The sequence below is a fragment of the Acipenser ruthenus genome, chromosome 2 (assembly GCF_902713425.1).
Source record: "Acipenser ruthenus chromosome 2, fAciRut3.2 maternal haplotype, whole genome shotgun sequence".
Lineage (NCBI taxonomy): Eukaryota > Metazoa > Chordata > Actinopteri > Acipenseriformes > Acipenseridae > Acipenser > Acipenser ruthenus.
This window is the reverse complement of record NC_081190.1, coordinates 66,635,131-66,650,921: the sequence shown is the minus strand read 5'-3', so window position 1 is coordinate 66,650,921 and position 15,791 is coordinate 66,635,131. Positions and strand designations below refer to the sequence as shown.

General features: G+C 39.4%; 1 protein-coding gene across 2 annotated transcripts in view; it reads left to right on the top strand.

The window, feature by feature from the left end:
* Positions 1-613: 613 nt before the first annotated feature.
* Positions 614-15,791, top strand: part of inpp4b (inositol polyphosphate-4-phosphatase type II B) — a 211,291-nt gene continuing 196,113 nt past the window's right edge. For both annotated transcript variants that reach the window (XM_058999293.1, XM_058999292.1), the window contains exons 1-3: positions 614-973; positions 1,098-1,289; positions 4,574-4,618. In XM_058999293.1, the coding sequence (XP_058855276.1) occupies positions 1,232-1,289; positions 4,574-4,618 (103 nt within the window). In that variant the 5' untranslated portion in view covers positions 614-973; positions 1,098-1,231. The remainder of the gene's footprint in view (positions 974-1,097; positions 1,290-4,573; positions 4,619-15,791) is intronic.

Genomic DNA, 15,791 nt, shown 5'->3' with positions numbered 1-15,791 from the left:
TTCCATTTATACGCCACAGAATCGGGGGCAAGCGTCATTTGTGATCAAAATACAGCCCAATGTCTTTTAGGTAAAATCTATATTAAGACATTGTCTTTGTTAACTGTACAGGTAATTCTACTAATACAGTCATCCCACTGAGCTGTTTTATAAGCTGATATAAATAGAAAAAAATGAAAGGTTCAGGGCTACTAACAGTTAATGCAAGCCAAGCTGCGAGGACTGGCTTTAAAAGTGCATTGATTTCTGAGCACTTTCTTTGTCATGTATATCATGCTATATGTCAGACTGAATAAGCATCAGTTTGACCTTGCCTATGCTAGCAAAGAATTAAGGCTGTTTAATGGCCTTAAATAATTGTCAAAAACATCCAACACCCCCCACCTTCTTCTCACTACTTGGCATTATTTCACAGATGTCTCATATTGATACTTATTCGTTTCCCAGTCCTAGTAAATTCACAACACCCCCTAAGCAATTAGGCATTTGTGTAGTGGAGCAGTAACTGGCTCAGTTGGTAGTAATGAGCTCCATAGCTTTCTCTCTACAACCTGTTGACGCCTCACGGAGGACTTGTCATGCTGCATTGTCTCCAGATACTGATGAGCAGTGTTCTGGCGAGGATGGATGGGAGGCTCTGTACAAAGGACAGTTCTTATAAGAGAAGTGATGGACACACTCACCTCGCTAAATCCCTCTGGTCCCTTTTGCAGGAATGCTCTCTGCTGCTGCTGGTTCTGCTGCCTCTGCTGCTAAGTGTATCAGCTACTTGCTAAAGCGTTCAGCCCTGATAGCTTCGGTAGCTACCTGCTGAGCAATAAGGAAGTGCTTCTTAGTTAGATAATTCTGCCACCCAGTTTTGTATTATGTTAATTGCTTTGGGGAAACTGCTAGACTGCCTGGACTAAGCGGCACACTGAATGTGAAGCAACAAGGGTTTGATTCCAGAGTATTAGAAGATGGACGAATAAGGGTTTGTATTATACATAGCATCAATTCTCTCCTACCTTTCCTGTTTTTTCTCTCCTTGTTCTCTCTCTTTCTGTCTCACGCTGTATTTGGGGTTCTGAAGGTGTCTCAATGCTTTCTGAATGCAGAGTTTGAGAGCGGAGAGACAGATCTTTATCTTGAAGCCTTCACTAAGTCAGACTGCAAATCCTGGATTGCGGCACTCCGAGAGGCAAACTCGGAAGGTTTGCAAAAAAGAATTAATTACCTTCAGCTGCTATTCATGGAGATTAAGAGAAGCGAGCCAACAGACAGCCTGGGAGGCGAAGCACAGCAGGCAGGTGAGTGCCTTGGACTTTGCTTCCTTTTACCTTTTGTATGGTGTTTCTGATTTAACTGAGTTGTTTTAGACTTGAGAGCACTAGCTACATTCTTTAAAAACGAATATCAACTAAAACGTATTTCATTGTATTTGATTATAAAAGCTGAATTTATACTGCAAACATCTTTGAGAAAAAGTTCAAGGTTTTTTGAAAGACAATTGGCTACAACATTTAAAAGTTATTACCTTCTTTCAGAGTATGAATGACGGTTGGATTTCAATTGGCTGTCCAACTCCATCTCTTGTTAATAGACTTTTTCCCACTGGGGATGAAAATTGATTGGACCTTTTATGAAAATAAATGAATCGCATTTAAAACAGTTCTCGATTCATTGTGGCTCCTAAGCTTTCAGCGCTTTGATTTATATTCCAAAGTAATGTTATTTTCCACTAAAGCATAGCTTTTCTTCAATTCCAAAAATGATGATTACTCCCTTATCTTGTCATATGGAGTGAATTTCAATACTGCCTTTTCATTTAATTGGGATAAATTTGTTCTGCATGCTGTGTGATCATGTAACATCTGCAGGTTTACTGTTTAAAAATTAACTTTTCTCTGCAGTTGAAAAGCTGTCTGTTTGTTTGCCCTGACATGATCAGGTAAAGTGAAGTAGCATATTAATACAGTTTGTCAGCGATTCTGTGTGAAACGGTAAGGCGGTTTTTGAATCTGTTTGCAGAATGTAAGAATAACTCAATGTTTTAGAGGGAATTTCATGTTCATCCAACTTTTCACATTCTTTTCAAATTGGCTTTTATTTCTCATCCCACTCATCCATAAGAAACGTACCTCAGAGTTCTTGTTTGTACTTCTATGAGAGACCTATAAGGAACAAGTGGCGCAGTCAGAGCAGTCTTCCCATCTGGGCCAATCCTCCAGCATGTTTTTAGGCCGTTCATTCTGAACTGAAAACCAATTACAGATTAACCCGTTTTATATCACCTCGCTTAATATCATGCCCCATTTATTATCACAAGTTTTCAAAAACCACTCGCCGTGCACCATAGGTTCTTTGAGAAATTACCTCTCTTAATATAATCTCACAAACCCACTTATTGTCATGTTTTGTGCAGCCTGTCAAATGCTGCATTGCTGGGCTTTACTAAGTAACTACATGATAGAATTAATTTCCAACACACCTAACAACCAATAATCATCTCAGCTGATAAACTGACATTTTGTGCAGCCTGTCAAATGCTGCGTGGGCAGTCTTAATGGGATACAGTTCAGTTACAAAACACCAATGTCACCAAATGTTTTTTTTTTAACATAGACTTATTCACAAAAAAAAAAAACATTAAGTGCAACACCTAATTGATAGCTCTCATCACTCAACAATTCATGCCTTTTTTAGATAATGACACAAACTGTTTTGTTCCAGTTAAAGATACAAAACGTATTTGTCCGATAGTAAACTATATGCATGTGTTTAAATGTAAAGAATGACTACATGTACAGTATTAAAACACTGCTCTTTAATTCACTATTAGTTTTCTTTCTTTTTTTCTTGCACTCGTAATGTGCTGTCACAGGCAAACGTGAAACCCGGTTTACATCATGACCCGCTTTATATCATGAATTATGCCTGCATGGCAATCATGATGTAAAGCGGGTTCATCTGTATTTTAAAAAATTGGGTGTTAACCCTAGTGTCCTTTCAAAATCCTTAAAAAAGCTTTATAAATATATTTAAATGCTAGTGTATTTTTTGACCCATTCGAAATAATCAAAACCCAGCCTAGTCTCAGCCCAGAGCTATCTGTTCATTTTGAATGTTATGAATGTCAATATTTAACAAATACATGGTACCATTTAGGAATTCCTTGTCTAGGTGAGTTACACCAGTAGGTTAAACTAGCAATACAGATTTCCAAATCCCAGAGATCTAGATGTTGATTATTTTTTCAAGCCCAGGAAAATAGTGCCACACCTCTGCAAAAATAATTCAATTCACAGGCAACTGGTGGTTTAATCTGACATTCACTGTTATTCCTAGATCTGGATTAAACATAATGTACAATATGGCACCTGGGCACATCTCATTTCATTTGCCCTTCAAGCACATCTACATAATCTGTCTTGGTACCTACTGATGGGCTTGGTTAATATTAGTTATAAATACTGTATCCCTTCCATTTCTAAAACAGATATAGATCTGTCTGTGTCTGTGGCAATGTGCCCCGCCCCTGTGTGCATTTCTGTGTTGTATGTTGCGTGTGGTGTGTTAATGTTGGTGTATAGAGATGGCTGCACGGGATATAAATGGGTGTGTGCAGCACAAGTTATTTAAAATGTATAGTTGTATTTAGGCACGGGATTGCACATCACTTCACGTACATTTAAAGTATATAATATGTGAGCACGAGGTTGCACATAATTAATTCACGTGCTGGGATTCAAGTTAATAATTAATTAGTAATTGAATCCCAGCACAACAGTATATATAGATGCACGTTTTACTCACTCGGGGTTGTGTGTTCGGTGAGTGGAGAACGGGAGAGAGAGGAGGAGAACTAAAGTTAAAGAAAAGTAAATAACAATGGCTATCGCGTGCTGGTAGGACCAGCACGATACTTGTTTGTTTATATATAGACTCACCGTGTTTGTTTGTGTGTCTGTCCGTGCACCATTTGTTAAGTGTTAGTCCGTTTTGTTTGTCTATTTATTTTGGCTTAAAGTGCCATGTCCTGTCTTCTGATTGTTTAAACCTTTTATTTTTAATAAACTGCGCAACAGCGCTTTCATCATTTCACCTCATCTGTTCTCTGTGTATTCATTTCCTGGTTCTGACATCACCACTCAGCTAGCCGTGTGACAGTGTCCAATGAACTTAAAGGTCTTTTACGAGAGCTGCTTAAAACAGGGCAGAAAGATCAATGCAGTCATGCACCTCACTTACCACATTTTATTCATCCATCAGCAAGATAACCTTTACAAGCATACAGGTCACTTTAAAAAGACATATTGCAATGTGTGCGCCTTTGCTACAGTAACATGAGAGGTGCATATTGACAACCAGGATATTGCATTCCCTAGGAATTGGGGGGAAAAAAGATGGCTAATGAACCGACGGATCTGTTATTTATTATTTTGGTTACAGCCTACTAGTATAAACCTTTTCTTCAAATGTTCAGCTTTCTTGAATAGTTTTTAGTTTTTTGGGACCTCCCTAATAAAAAATAACTGAAACAATAAAAATGTGCTGAATCAATATTATTTCGAGCCTTTGTTTTATTCTGCAGGTGCAGTGATGATTCCAAACCCACCAAGGCTAGAGTTCAGTCTTGGTAAGTACTGTGTGTTTTTGGACAGTTCAGATTGTTGATTGCTGGTTGTAGTCTGTACCATACTAAAAATGCACTGTCTAGTCTGTATTTTAATGTTTTTTGATACTCTTCCAACTTATATTTAAACAAAAACAGTAATAAACCTCTTGCCAAGAAAAAACAACAAAAAAAAAACAGTACACATTTCTTGTAAGTTTAATAGTCTGTTATATACAGCACTTTTAAATGGTGACCTGTACGCTACCGTACATGTGCATGTATTTTCTCATAATATCTCATAAAATTAAAATTCAGTTTCATTATGATTGTGTCACTTGTATTATAGGGCAGTTCAGACTATCAGGGTTTGAATTTGCTGCATATGGTTCATTTTTTTAAGGTTATCAATTTTCATGTCTATCCCAAACGAGGCCAAACCAAACAAACAAACAAAAAAGTGTTTGTATTACTGAGATAACTACTACATACCTAACCCAGATTAAAATGAAATTTCTCAAAACAAACAAATACATAATTTGTCCCAAGGGCTACAACTAAAAATAATAAGGCAAAAAATACAGAGACAAAGTTCTGGTACTTAGTTCTCTGAGGGTGTGGCAGGGTTGTACTGTGGAATACCCATGTGAAGACCCAGGCTCTATGGAGGCTTACGGAAAGGTAGCGGGTGGGGATGCAAAAGCCACTGGTTTCTCCACTGCCAGAGAGGGAGTAACCACTGCCGTCTAAAGGGGAGCATCCCCTGGTGAAGGAGCATACAGTGGCTCTCAAAAGTATTCACCCCCCTTGGACTTTTCCACATTTTATTGTGTTACAACATGTAATCAAAATGGATTTAATTAGGAGTTTTTGCCACTGATCAACACAAAATAGTCCATAATGTCAAAGTGAAAAATAAAATCTACTAATTGTTCTAAATTAATTACAAATATAAAACAGAAAATAATTGATTGCATAAGTATTCATCCCATTTGCTATGACACACCTAAATAAGCTCTGGTGCAACCAATTGTCTTTAGAAGTCACATAATTAGTTGAATGGAGTCCACCTGTGTGCAATTAAGGTGTTTCACATGATTTCAGGTTAAATACACCTGTCTCTGGGAGGTCCCACAGTTGGTTAGTACATTTCCTAAGAAAAACTCCATTATGAAGATGAACGAACATTCAAAGCAAATCCGGAATAAGGTTCTTCAAAAGCACCAATCAGGGGTAGGATATAAGAACATTTCCAAGGCATTGGAGCACAGTAAGTCCATTATTAAGAAATGGAGAGAATATGGCACAACTGTGAATCTGTCTAGAACAGGCCGTCCTCAAAAACTGAGTATCCGGGCGAGTAGGGCACTAGTCAGAGAGGCCACCAAGAGGCCTATGGCAACTCTAAAGGAGTTACAGTCTTCCACGGCTGAGCTGGAAGACACTGCATACGGCAACAATAACCTGGATGCTGCACAAAACTGGCCTTTATGGGAGAGTGGCAAAAAGAAAGCCATTGTTGAAAAAAACCCACATCAAATCTCGGCTAGTTTGCCAGAAGGCATGTGGAAGAAGATTCTATGGTCTGATGAGACCAAAATAGAGCTTTTTGGCCTCAACGCTAAGCGCTGTGTTTGGCGCAAGCCTAACACCGCACATCATCCTGAGAACACCATCCCTACCGTGAAGCATGGTGGTGGCAGCATCATGCTATGGGGATGCTTCACTGCGTCAAAGCTTGTGAAGATAGAGGGCAAAATGGATGCAGCAAAGTACAGAGAAATCCTGGAGGAAAACCTGCTGTCTGCAAGAGACCTGGGACTTGGGACAAGATTCATCTTCCAGCAGGACAATGACCCAAAACATATAGCCAAAGCCACATTGGAGTGGCTTAAAAACAAAAAGGTCAATGTCCTGGAGTGGCCCAGTCAAAGCCCGGACCTCAATCCAATTGAGAATATGTGGAAAGAGTTGAAAATTGCTGTTCACCAAAGGTCCCCATCCAACTTGACAGAGCTTGAACAATTTTGCAAAGAAGAATGGGCAAACATTGCGGTGTCCAGATGTGCAAAGCTGGTAGAGACTTATCCAAATAGACTCATGGCTGTAATTGCTGCCAAAGGTGACTCTACCAAATATTGACTCAAGGGGGTGAATACTTATGCAATCAATTATTTTCTGTTTTGTATTTGTAATTAATTCAGAACAATTAGTAGATTTTATTTTTCACTTTGACATTATGGACTTTTTTTGTGTTGATCAGTGGCAAAAACTCCTAATTAAATCCATTTTGATTCCATGTTGTAACACAATAAAATGTGGAAAAGTCCAAGGGGGGGTGAATACTTTTGAGAGCCACTGTAGCTCCCAACCCCCTGAAAATGTTTTGGGGTGGGGACAAAGGCAAGCAGCAGTTCATTCTCAGCAGCCATCAGAGGCACCGCTGAGGAAAAAAGAAAGGTCCAATGCCAGCTGCCCGACCGACAAGACTGCTCCCTCTGCCTCCCTCTGCCTTCCAAGCCCCATGGGATGGCTGACTAGACACTTTCCTCGTCTGCCTCGAGTGCAGAGAGTTAGTGCCTCACCTGTGGGGTAGTTCGGGCAGTTGGTGGTATGCTGCCCCCTCCAATATCAGGAGGAGGAGTTACCTGCCCGAACGCCCAAGAAAGAGGAACAACCTGACCTAAAGAGGAAGAAGGGGAGGTGCAACTGTTCCCGGAGGCGAGCAGAGGAAAATGGGAGGAGCCGCTGCCATCTGTAGTGCCAAAGGGGGAGGAGCCACTATCGTCTCCAGAGCCGGATGGGGATGAGCTGTTGCCATCTCCAGTGCCAAAGAGGGAGGAGACGCTGTTGTCTCCAGAGACAGAAGAAGAGGTGCTTCCACGAGCACCAGTCAGCAGGGCAACTAACAAGCCAACCCCAGAAGCTGCTACACCTGCTGCGCAGGGGAGTACGGCGAAAGCCAGACGCATGTCCATGTCCAGGGTCGAGCGCCGCTACCAGCGTTGGGACTACCCACGGTAGAGGAGCCCTGAAAGGTGAAAAGTTACTCGGGATTAGGGGGTAGAAAGGGGGTTAAACAGGCACCTCCTTACAAAAGCCCAGGTGTAACCATGGGGGTTAAATGGGTGCCCCCTTACAAAAGCCCCCTTTCAGAAGACCCAAAACCATCTTGACCGAAGGAGGAAGCGAGGGTACCACCTCCAGCACAACCCCAACCAGCCCGCCCGCCAACCCACCCAAGATGGGAGAGGGTTGATGATTCAAGGGGGGAGGTGGCCGGTGGCGGCCATGTGTTCTGTGCACATGGGGGGATGTGTGTGGCAGGGCAAAAGTCCTGCTTGTGTAACTAATGTGTGTGGGAATGTAAAGTTGGCAGGGATGGGGATAATTCTGCCCCTTCCAACAATCACAGGTGTTGCCATTACCCAATTAGGTAGTGCTGATTGGGGAGTGGCCACCTCTATAAAGGGGAGCAGAAATCCTGTTTGTGGTGGGAGTTTAGTGAGTTTTGACCTGTGTTTTGAGGTGTGTTTAGGTTATGTATAGTGAAGGCGAATGCCCAGCCTACATTGTATTGTTTGTAACGCTATCCTGTCACATCATAAACAAAAAGGTAACATTAAGAAAAAAGAATCTGTGGAAACCAGTAGGAAGAATACACAACTGTCAGATTCCTGTACAGTACATGTGGTGCAAGGTCGCTGTGGGGTTCATTATTCATCTGTTTGATTTAGTAATTAATAAAGAAAATGAGAAAACATTCCCCAGATGATTCCGTGCAGAGAGATTGAATGGCTGAGGTTTGGGTTACAGATTATTACTAGAAACTGTGCACCCAAGTAATAAGAACCAATAAGCAGACATTTAACAGACAGAACATATCACTTTCGAATGTGCTTTGCTGGTATGCAGCTCCAAACAGTTGGCCTGGGTGTGTACTGTACAGCTATGGCGAAATGTTTTACAAGAGCCCTGTAGAATTAACCAATTTTGCTTCATAAAGTTGAATTAAACCTGCGAATAATGTTAAGTTAACATATTGAATTACATACTGCTTTGTAGTTTTCCATATACTTAATGAAAAACTGAAAACTGTGACATTTCGAAATCTAACATTATTATTATTATTATTATTATTATTATTATTATTATTATTATTTATTTCTTAGCAGACGCCCTATCCAGAGCGACTTACAGTTGTTACAAGTTATCACATTATTTTTACATACAATTACCCATTTATACAGTTGGGTTTTTACCAGAGCAATCTAGGTAAAGTACCTTGCTGAAGGGTACAGCAGCAGTGCCCCCCACCTGGGATTCAACCAACGACCCTCCGGTCAAAAGTCCAGAGCCCTAACCACTACTCCACACTGCTGAAATACTGTACTACTATTATGGTATCCAGTAGACTTTTGCAATATCATTTTGTAGTTTCTTTGATTATATGATGTTAAATAAAATAAAATATCTAAATTGTGTTCCTATATATATATATATATATATATATATATTATGTCTCAATCCTAAAATTCTAGCTGATGCAAAACGTTTGCCCATAGCTGCATGTGCATGCTTTACCATTGGGAAATATGCAAAGTACATCAAGTGGAACTTTTTCTCTGAAGGAAAACAGTGATGGATCGTATTTGTTTACTTTTTCATAGTTTGGTGCCCCATCCCTGCTCTGCTGACAGAACACTTTAACTAAGGTGGCATAGTGTGAAAAATACACTAGCTACAGTACACGGACAATGGCTACAGTAATGAAAAACAAAATGTTGGTGAAGTCCAAAATGATAATTGCAACAATTTATATTGTACAGTAATGTTTGCTGGAATTGCCACAAAACAGAATGCTTTTGTCTGATTTTGTTAAGAACTTCAACACAGAGTTTGCTTGTTTAATTTTATAATTACAGTTTGACTTATACAACCCTTATGATTCCATGGGAGTAAAATTGGTTTTACATCTTCAGGAATACAAGCACCAAGCTGGAGAATCCTAACCCACTGTGACAGAGATCGAATGATTCTTGGTTTTAGATCTCCCTCCCGACCTGTGAGGGCACTATATAAAAGGAACAGAGTACCCTTAACTAAATGGCATGACAATTTATTCTTTAGCGTAGGTGGAAGTCGGTCATTTAGGAAGGGGGCGGAGCTATGGTACCCAAACTGAATGACTCGGACGGGAAACAGCGTGGCATCCGAGGATTGGAGGAGCGGATACACTTGTTAACCTAGGGGTCATGAGCGAGGGTATAAATAGGGCTCGTAGTGTAAGTGATCTGTTCCTTGGTAAATGGTTAGTTTTCAAACCTACAAGGAGTCTGTGTTGCAGTATCGTGAACGGTGAGTTTTGTCTTATGTTTGTTAGTGTTTGTTAATTGTTGTCTGTTTTTTAATAGACTACCAGTAGCACGATCCAGAGCTGTAGCGAAAGCCAGCATAAACCCGGACATCACTTTCACCCCTGCATTTCACGGAGAACTGTAATACACCCCTTCACTAAGAACTGTGTTTGTGTTTAGTGTTGGTGTGTAAAACTGGACTTTTGGTTACGGGTCCAACCCGGGGATTTACAAATACAGAGTGATACACGCTGCTGTATCACTCCATCATTATTATTTACAGGTATTTGCCATAAGGCTCTGGACATTGTTCAATAAATCAGTAAACACCCTTGCACCTGGAAATCATTGTCTGTCTGTTTTGTATCCACTCTGCACTGCACACACCTGTATTCACTCACCACTTTGCCACACCCACTTCCTGCACTGGATGTCTCCCATACAAGTACTAACTCAAACCTTGTATCACCTCTGCAGCTACAACACTGCAGGCAGTTTCTTAGTGTTACTGAACAGGCTGTAGGGTTTAAAACACAACACATTACTTTGCGTTCTACTTTAACTGGCCAAAAGTGATTTATGACCAGGAATGTGTTAATAAAAATATAAAACGAAGCACAATTATGTTAGATATTTCAGGAATATGTACAACACAGCAGGGAACTAGGGAAAGAAATATGTTGTGTTTCGCACCCTACAGCCTCTTCATTAACATTATAAGAGTCACAAACTTGACAGATTTAAATCATCAGTTCTCAGGGTAAAAAAAGCAATACAATATTGAAATTCTCAGACAATTGCTTTGTGATGTATATGTTGTTTAACTACAGTTTTAGGACACACAACTGCACTAGTAAACATATCTAAATTACTGCTCAAATTATAAGATGAAGAGTAATTTTCTCCCAGATTAAAGCTGCGGGTGTTTTTGCCCATTTGTCAGCCTCTCGAGTATCAAGGGCTTGCTTACTGTTTTTGTGTTTATATGTGTTTGATGTGGCTATTTCTGTTTAATCACGATGAAAGCCTATCCTTATCAGTTCGACCCCCAAGCATAATTAAAGACAATCTAAAAGAAAAGTAATCAGAAAGTGTTTTTAAGAAGGGTGGAATAAGGGACCTGCCCAAGATACAAACAGAAATCCTACACAAAAGCATGTTAGCTCCCCGTTTATGTAAACCAGCGATGAACCCGATTCACTCAAATCCCGTACCGCTATTTACCATCTAAATATGTATTTAATTAAATCCAGATTATTTTAATTTTTATAAATATAGTTTTCTTGCAGTACTTGCTGAAATAATGAAACAATTTAAGCTTCTCATATGACTGTTCTCTTTTCTGTGCAGTTCCAGGTGAAATGGCCAGTAGAGTTTAGTGAGGAAATTGCCTCTCAATATCTGTATATGCAATGTGTATAGCATATAGTATAGTGTTGAGCAACAAAAGCTTCTGTCCATTTAGTCCAAAATATGCTCTGCTTGAAGAAGATTTATATTGCTGGAAGATGTCAATCAACTAACTTCAGTAGTTGAGGACACATCTGGAGTTGTCTGGACATCTTCTAGAGCTCATGGGTGGTTGATTTACACAACAGACTTGTATGGGTCCCTTAAGCCAGCAAAATCATAGTCGTGTTACAGGAATTGGGACTATCTGTAATACTAGGGTATTTTATTTAGACTTTTCAACTGCAGCACACTAGCTTAGGCAGTGCCAAGGTTAAAGTCTAGCTTGGTGGCTTAAGTTATGGTGCAGCACACTGAGGCTTCAGGGCTCATGTTGTATATGCTTGCTTTGAAATGTGACACTGCACTCCTGTTTTATTAAGGGGTCTTTCTTAAGCATGCAAATCATTTCGCTGTTTGGAATGAGGCTAAAGAAAGCAAATGCGTAATGATACTTCTTATGATGTGCAAACGCTCTCGAGACATCAGAAGGCTCTTTTGCAGCTAAGCAAAATAATAACCCAGTTGTAAAACAACAGCTGCTCTGTAGCAGTGACATAATGATATAAGCCACCAGCAACATAACTTGCCCTAATTCTGTTTGACTATTAAAAACAGTATGTACTGAAATTGCAAAAAGAAATGTGCCTCAATGTTTTGAGATTTATTGTTAGGGAAGTAAGTTATGATTGGTGAGAAATACAATATTTCAAACCACAGTAAAACTAAATTAATATGAATTAGAATGGAATTAATGAAGACATGAAGGAACCCATGGCTCAAATGAGAAATTCACTTTTGGTGGGCAAGGATATTGGTTATTTTACCCAAAGTCTGCACACCATAAGAGACAGAGTCAACTATATATTAATTCAGAATAATCCCTTTTATTTAATCTTTTATTACCAATTCAAATTCCATTCCACAAGTTTTACTATCATCTCTCGTTGAAAAATAGGACAGTCAAAGATAATACATTGAAATAAAACAAGTGGCCTGTAGCTGAAAAGTTTGCTTTAGACTTAGGTCATCCAAATTACTGGCAAAAGCAATTTTCAAAATAACGACATAGAAAAAAAGTGTCTTTTATAGGGATTGTAAACCAAGGTGACAGATGCACCACTCTAGGCAATTAGAAAGGGTTGATATTTTTTTACATTTTTATTTGCAATCACATGCCTGATGATATAATTATCTGAGCTGGGTAGTAATAACCACTCAAAGAAACCAAGGCTCCTCAAAATGTACTTGTGGCAAAGGGGTAATTAGTGTGCAGGTATAGAGCAGGTGCAGTAATCCAACAATGAAAGACAGACAACAACGTACAGGTGAAATGATTTCTGTTTTATTTTGTAAATCCAAATGGTTTGATGACCAAACAGTAAATAAAAGGAGGACTACAAATACACAGCAATGCGTATTGCGCCGTGGATAATTATGGGTTGCAGTCCCGTAAATAATAACAATAATCCAGTACATACACACAAACACAAACACGGTCACAAGTCCAAAGTGAGTGCTGTAGCGCTCGTGATGAAGTACAAGTTATCCGTGATACAATGTGCAGTGTTGTCCGGTTTTAGCACTGGCCCTAAGCTCAGGATCGTGTTAGCCATCTAATCCAATAACAAACCATGAACAGAGTTTTAGACAGACAGACAGACAAAAGAAACAAAACACGCAACAGTTCTCTATGATCAAAACATAGGTACATACAGTTTCAGCGTAACCATAATAAGGAAAATATCACATCACTATGTCCCCTTTATATACTGTCATCCATAACCCCTTGGTTAACAAGCACACTCGCTCCTCCAATTCGTGGATGCCACGCCGTTAACCTTTCTGGTCAATGATTTATTGTACCGTAGCTCCACCCCCTTTCTAGATGGCCGACTTCCGCCGACCCCTGGGAGTGAATTGTCAAGCCATCCAGTCCAGGGTACTCTGTTCCCGTTACACAGCACCCTCGCAGGTCGGGAAGGAGATCTAACACCAAGAATCATTCTTTCTCTGTCACAGTACTCAACAAAGCAGCTGTCTAATTTTAGGCTTTGAACCAGCAGATATCTATCTATATGCACACATTTGCAGTCTACTCCGCAATCGTTTCTGGCTGTCGCCTCATGTCAAGTCTCTGAAATTAGGATTTTAAGTATACAGAAGCCCTGCCAGAACTTGCTTGCTTGATCCAGTTCCTACCAAATTATTATGATGTGTTTTCTGTGTTATTAATACACACATTTTAACAATTATAAATGAATCACTTTCCTCTGGTATAGTTCCCTCTGCATTTAAGGTTGCGGTGGTAAAGCCCTTGCTAAAAAAAAAACAACCTCGACCCTCAAGCCCTTAACAAGTATAAGCCAATATCCAATCTGCCATCTTTATCAAAGGTTCTAGACAGAGTTGTTGCTAATCAATTACACAAGTTTCTAACTTGTAATACCGTACTTGAGCAATGTCTGTCTAGATTTTGTGCTGCACATAGCACTGAGATGACCATTGTTTGGGTAGTAAATTATCTTTTGATAAGCTCTGACTGGCTTTCCTTCAATTTTAATTCTCCTAGATCTTAGTGCTGCTTTTGATACTGTGGATCATTCCATTTTATTGAATCGTCTTGAAAGTTTAGTAGGTTTGTTAGGAGGTATCCTGTCTTAGTATAGGTCTTATCTTTCTGATAGGTTCCAGTTTGTCTCTATCGAGGAGATGAAGTCAGATTTGTCAGAAGTTGTCTGTGGTGTTCCGCAGGGCTTTATCTTATGTCCTTTGTTGTTTTCACTATATATGCTGCCATTAGGTACATTATCCGCAGGCATGGAGTGAATTTCCATTGTTATGCAGATGACACTCAGCTATACTTTTCTTTGGATCCAGGCAATCCTTATACTGGGGTGCTATTAGCTGCTTGCCTTGCTGACATCAAGTGTTGGATGTCACAGAACTTCTTAATGTGGAATTTTGACGAAACGGAGGTCATGCTTGTAGGCTTACAGCAAATAAAGAATATCCATTTACATAAGTTAGACCTTGGCAGTCTCTCATCGGAACTAAAACTAGAAATTAGAAATTTGATGTATCATTTGAGAATCACATTAGGAAAATTACTAAAGTATAATTTCATCATTTGAGAAATATAGCTAAGCTTACACCTATTATTTCCGTACCTGATGCAGAGAGGCTAATGCATTTGTTTCATCAAGAATTGACTATTACAATGCACTTTTCTCTGGTATCCCAAAAGGTATGGTTTCTCACTTACAGCTTGTTCAGAAAACAGCCGCTAGAATTCTGACTAAAACCAGGAAAAGTGAACATATTACCTCTGCTTTGGTCTCTTTGCACTGGCTCCCTGTGGAGTATAGAATTGATTTTAAGATTTTGTTGATAACTTATAAGACCCTGAATTGATTAGCACCCAGTTATTTGCAGGAGTTACTGACCCTATATCTTCCAAATCGCACTCTGAGATCACAGGATGTGGGGTTGCTGTTTATTCTTAGGGTCACAAAATCAACACGGGAGGTAGGGATTTTTCTTATAGAGAAAAATTATGGAATGCTCTGCCTGCGTTTGACAGGGAAGCTGGCTCCAGACTTTTATTTTGCTGCATTTTTATTATTATTATTATTAGGGGTGGGTAACGATATGAGAATTGTATATCGATATTGTGCACATATCGATATCGATAATATCGAAGTCTTCCAAAACACGCAAAAATATAATAACACAATTGCAATACGAAACATATATACATATGTCAGATATTTACATATGAAAAGCAATAACATACTTTATCTTAGTGGTGCTTTGCTTTACAATATCCATGGAGAAAAACAAGGTCTTGTTATATTGTTTCACTATTCCATGCCATCATCAGCCACCTCAAAACCAAAATATTTCTATACTTCACTGCGCATAGACTAGCCAATCCTGAAGTAATTGAATCTGCTCTGCGTATAAATGCTGACTCACGACACCTCTAAATGTATTAAGTACGGTCTTATGCTTAATTTTGCATTATTATGAGATGTGTTTTGATGTTTTAAAAGTACATCTCATTTATAATACTGAAAATTCACATTTTAAAAATACATTAATAGTAGTGTAACTAACATGGACAAAATACAATAAACCACTGACGCATGCGCATATCTCAAAATAATGCCAATAGTGCTTAATGCAGCGTGCAAATAGCGCTTGGTAACTTGTGGCGAGTACCACATAATGTGGAACCATAAATGTTCCACCTGCTTTTTAAAACTTGAACAGCAGTATGCCTGGCTGGGCAAAACAAGTTCTGAATGGAAGAACAAAAAAATATACACTGCTGTGCAAATGTCTTAGGCATGATGCATTTTTCTACTCTGATACATTATGAACATAAA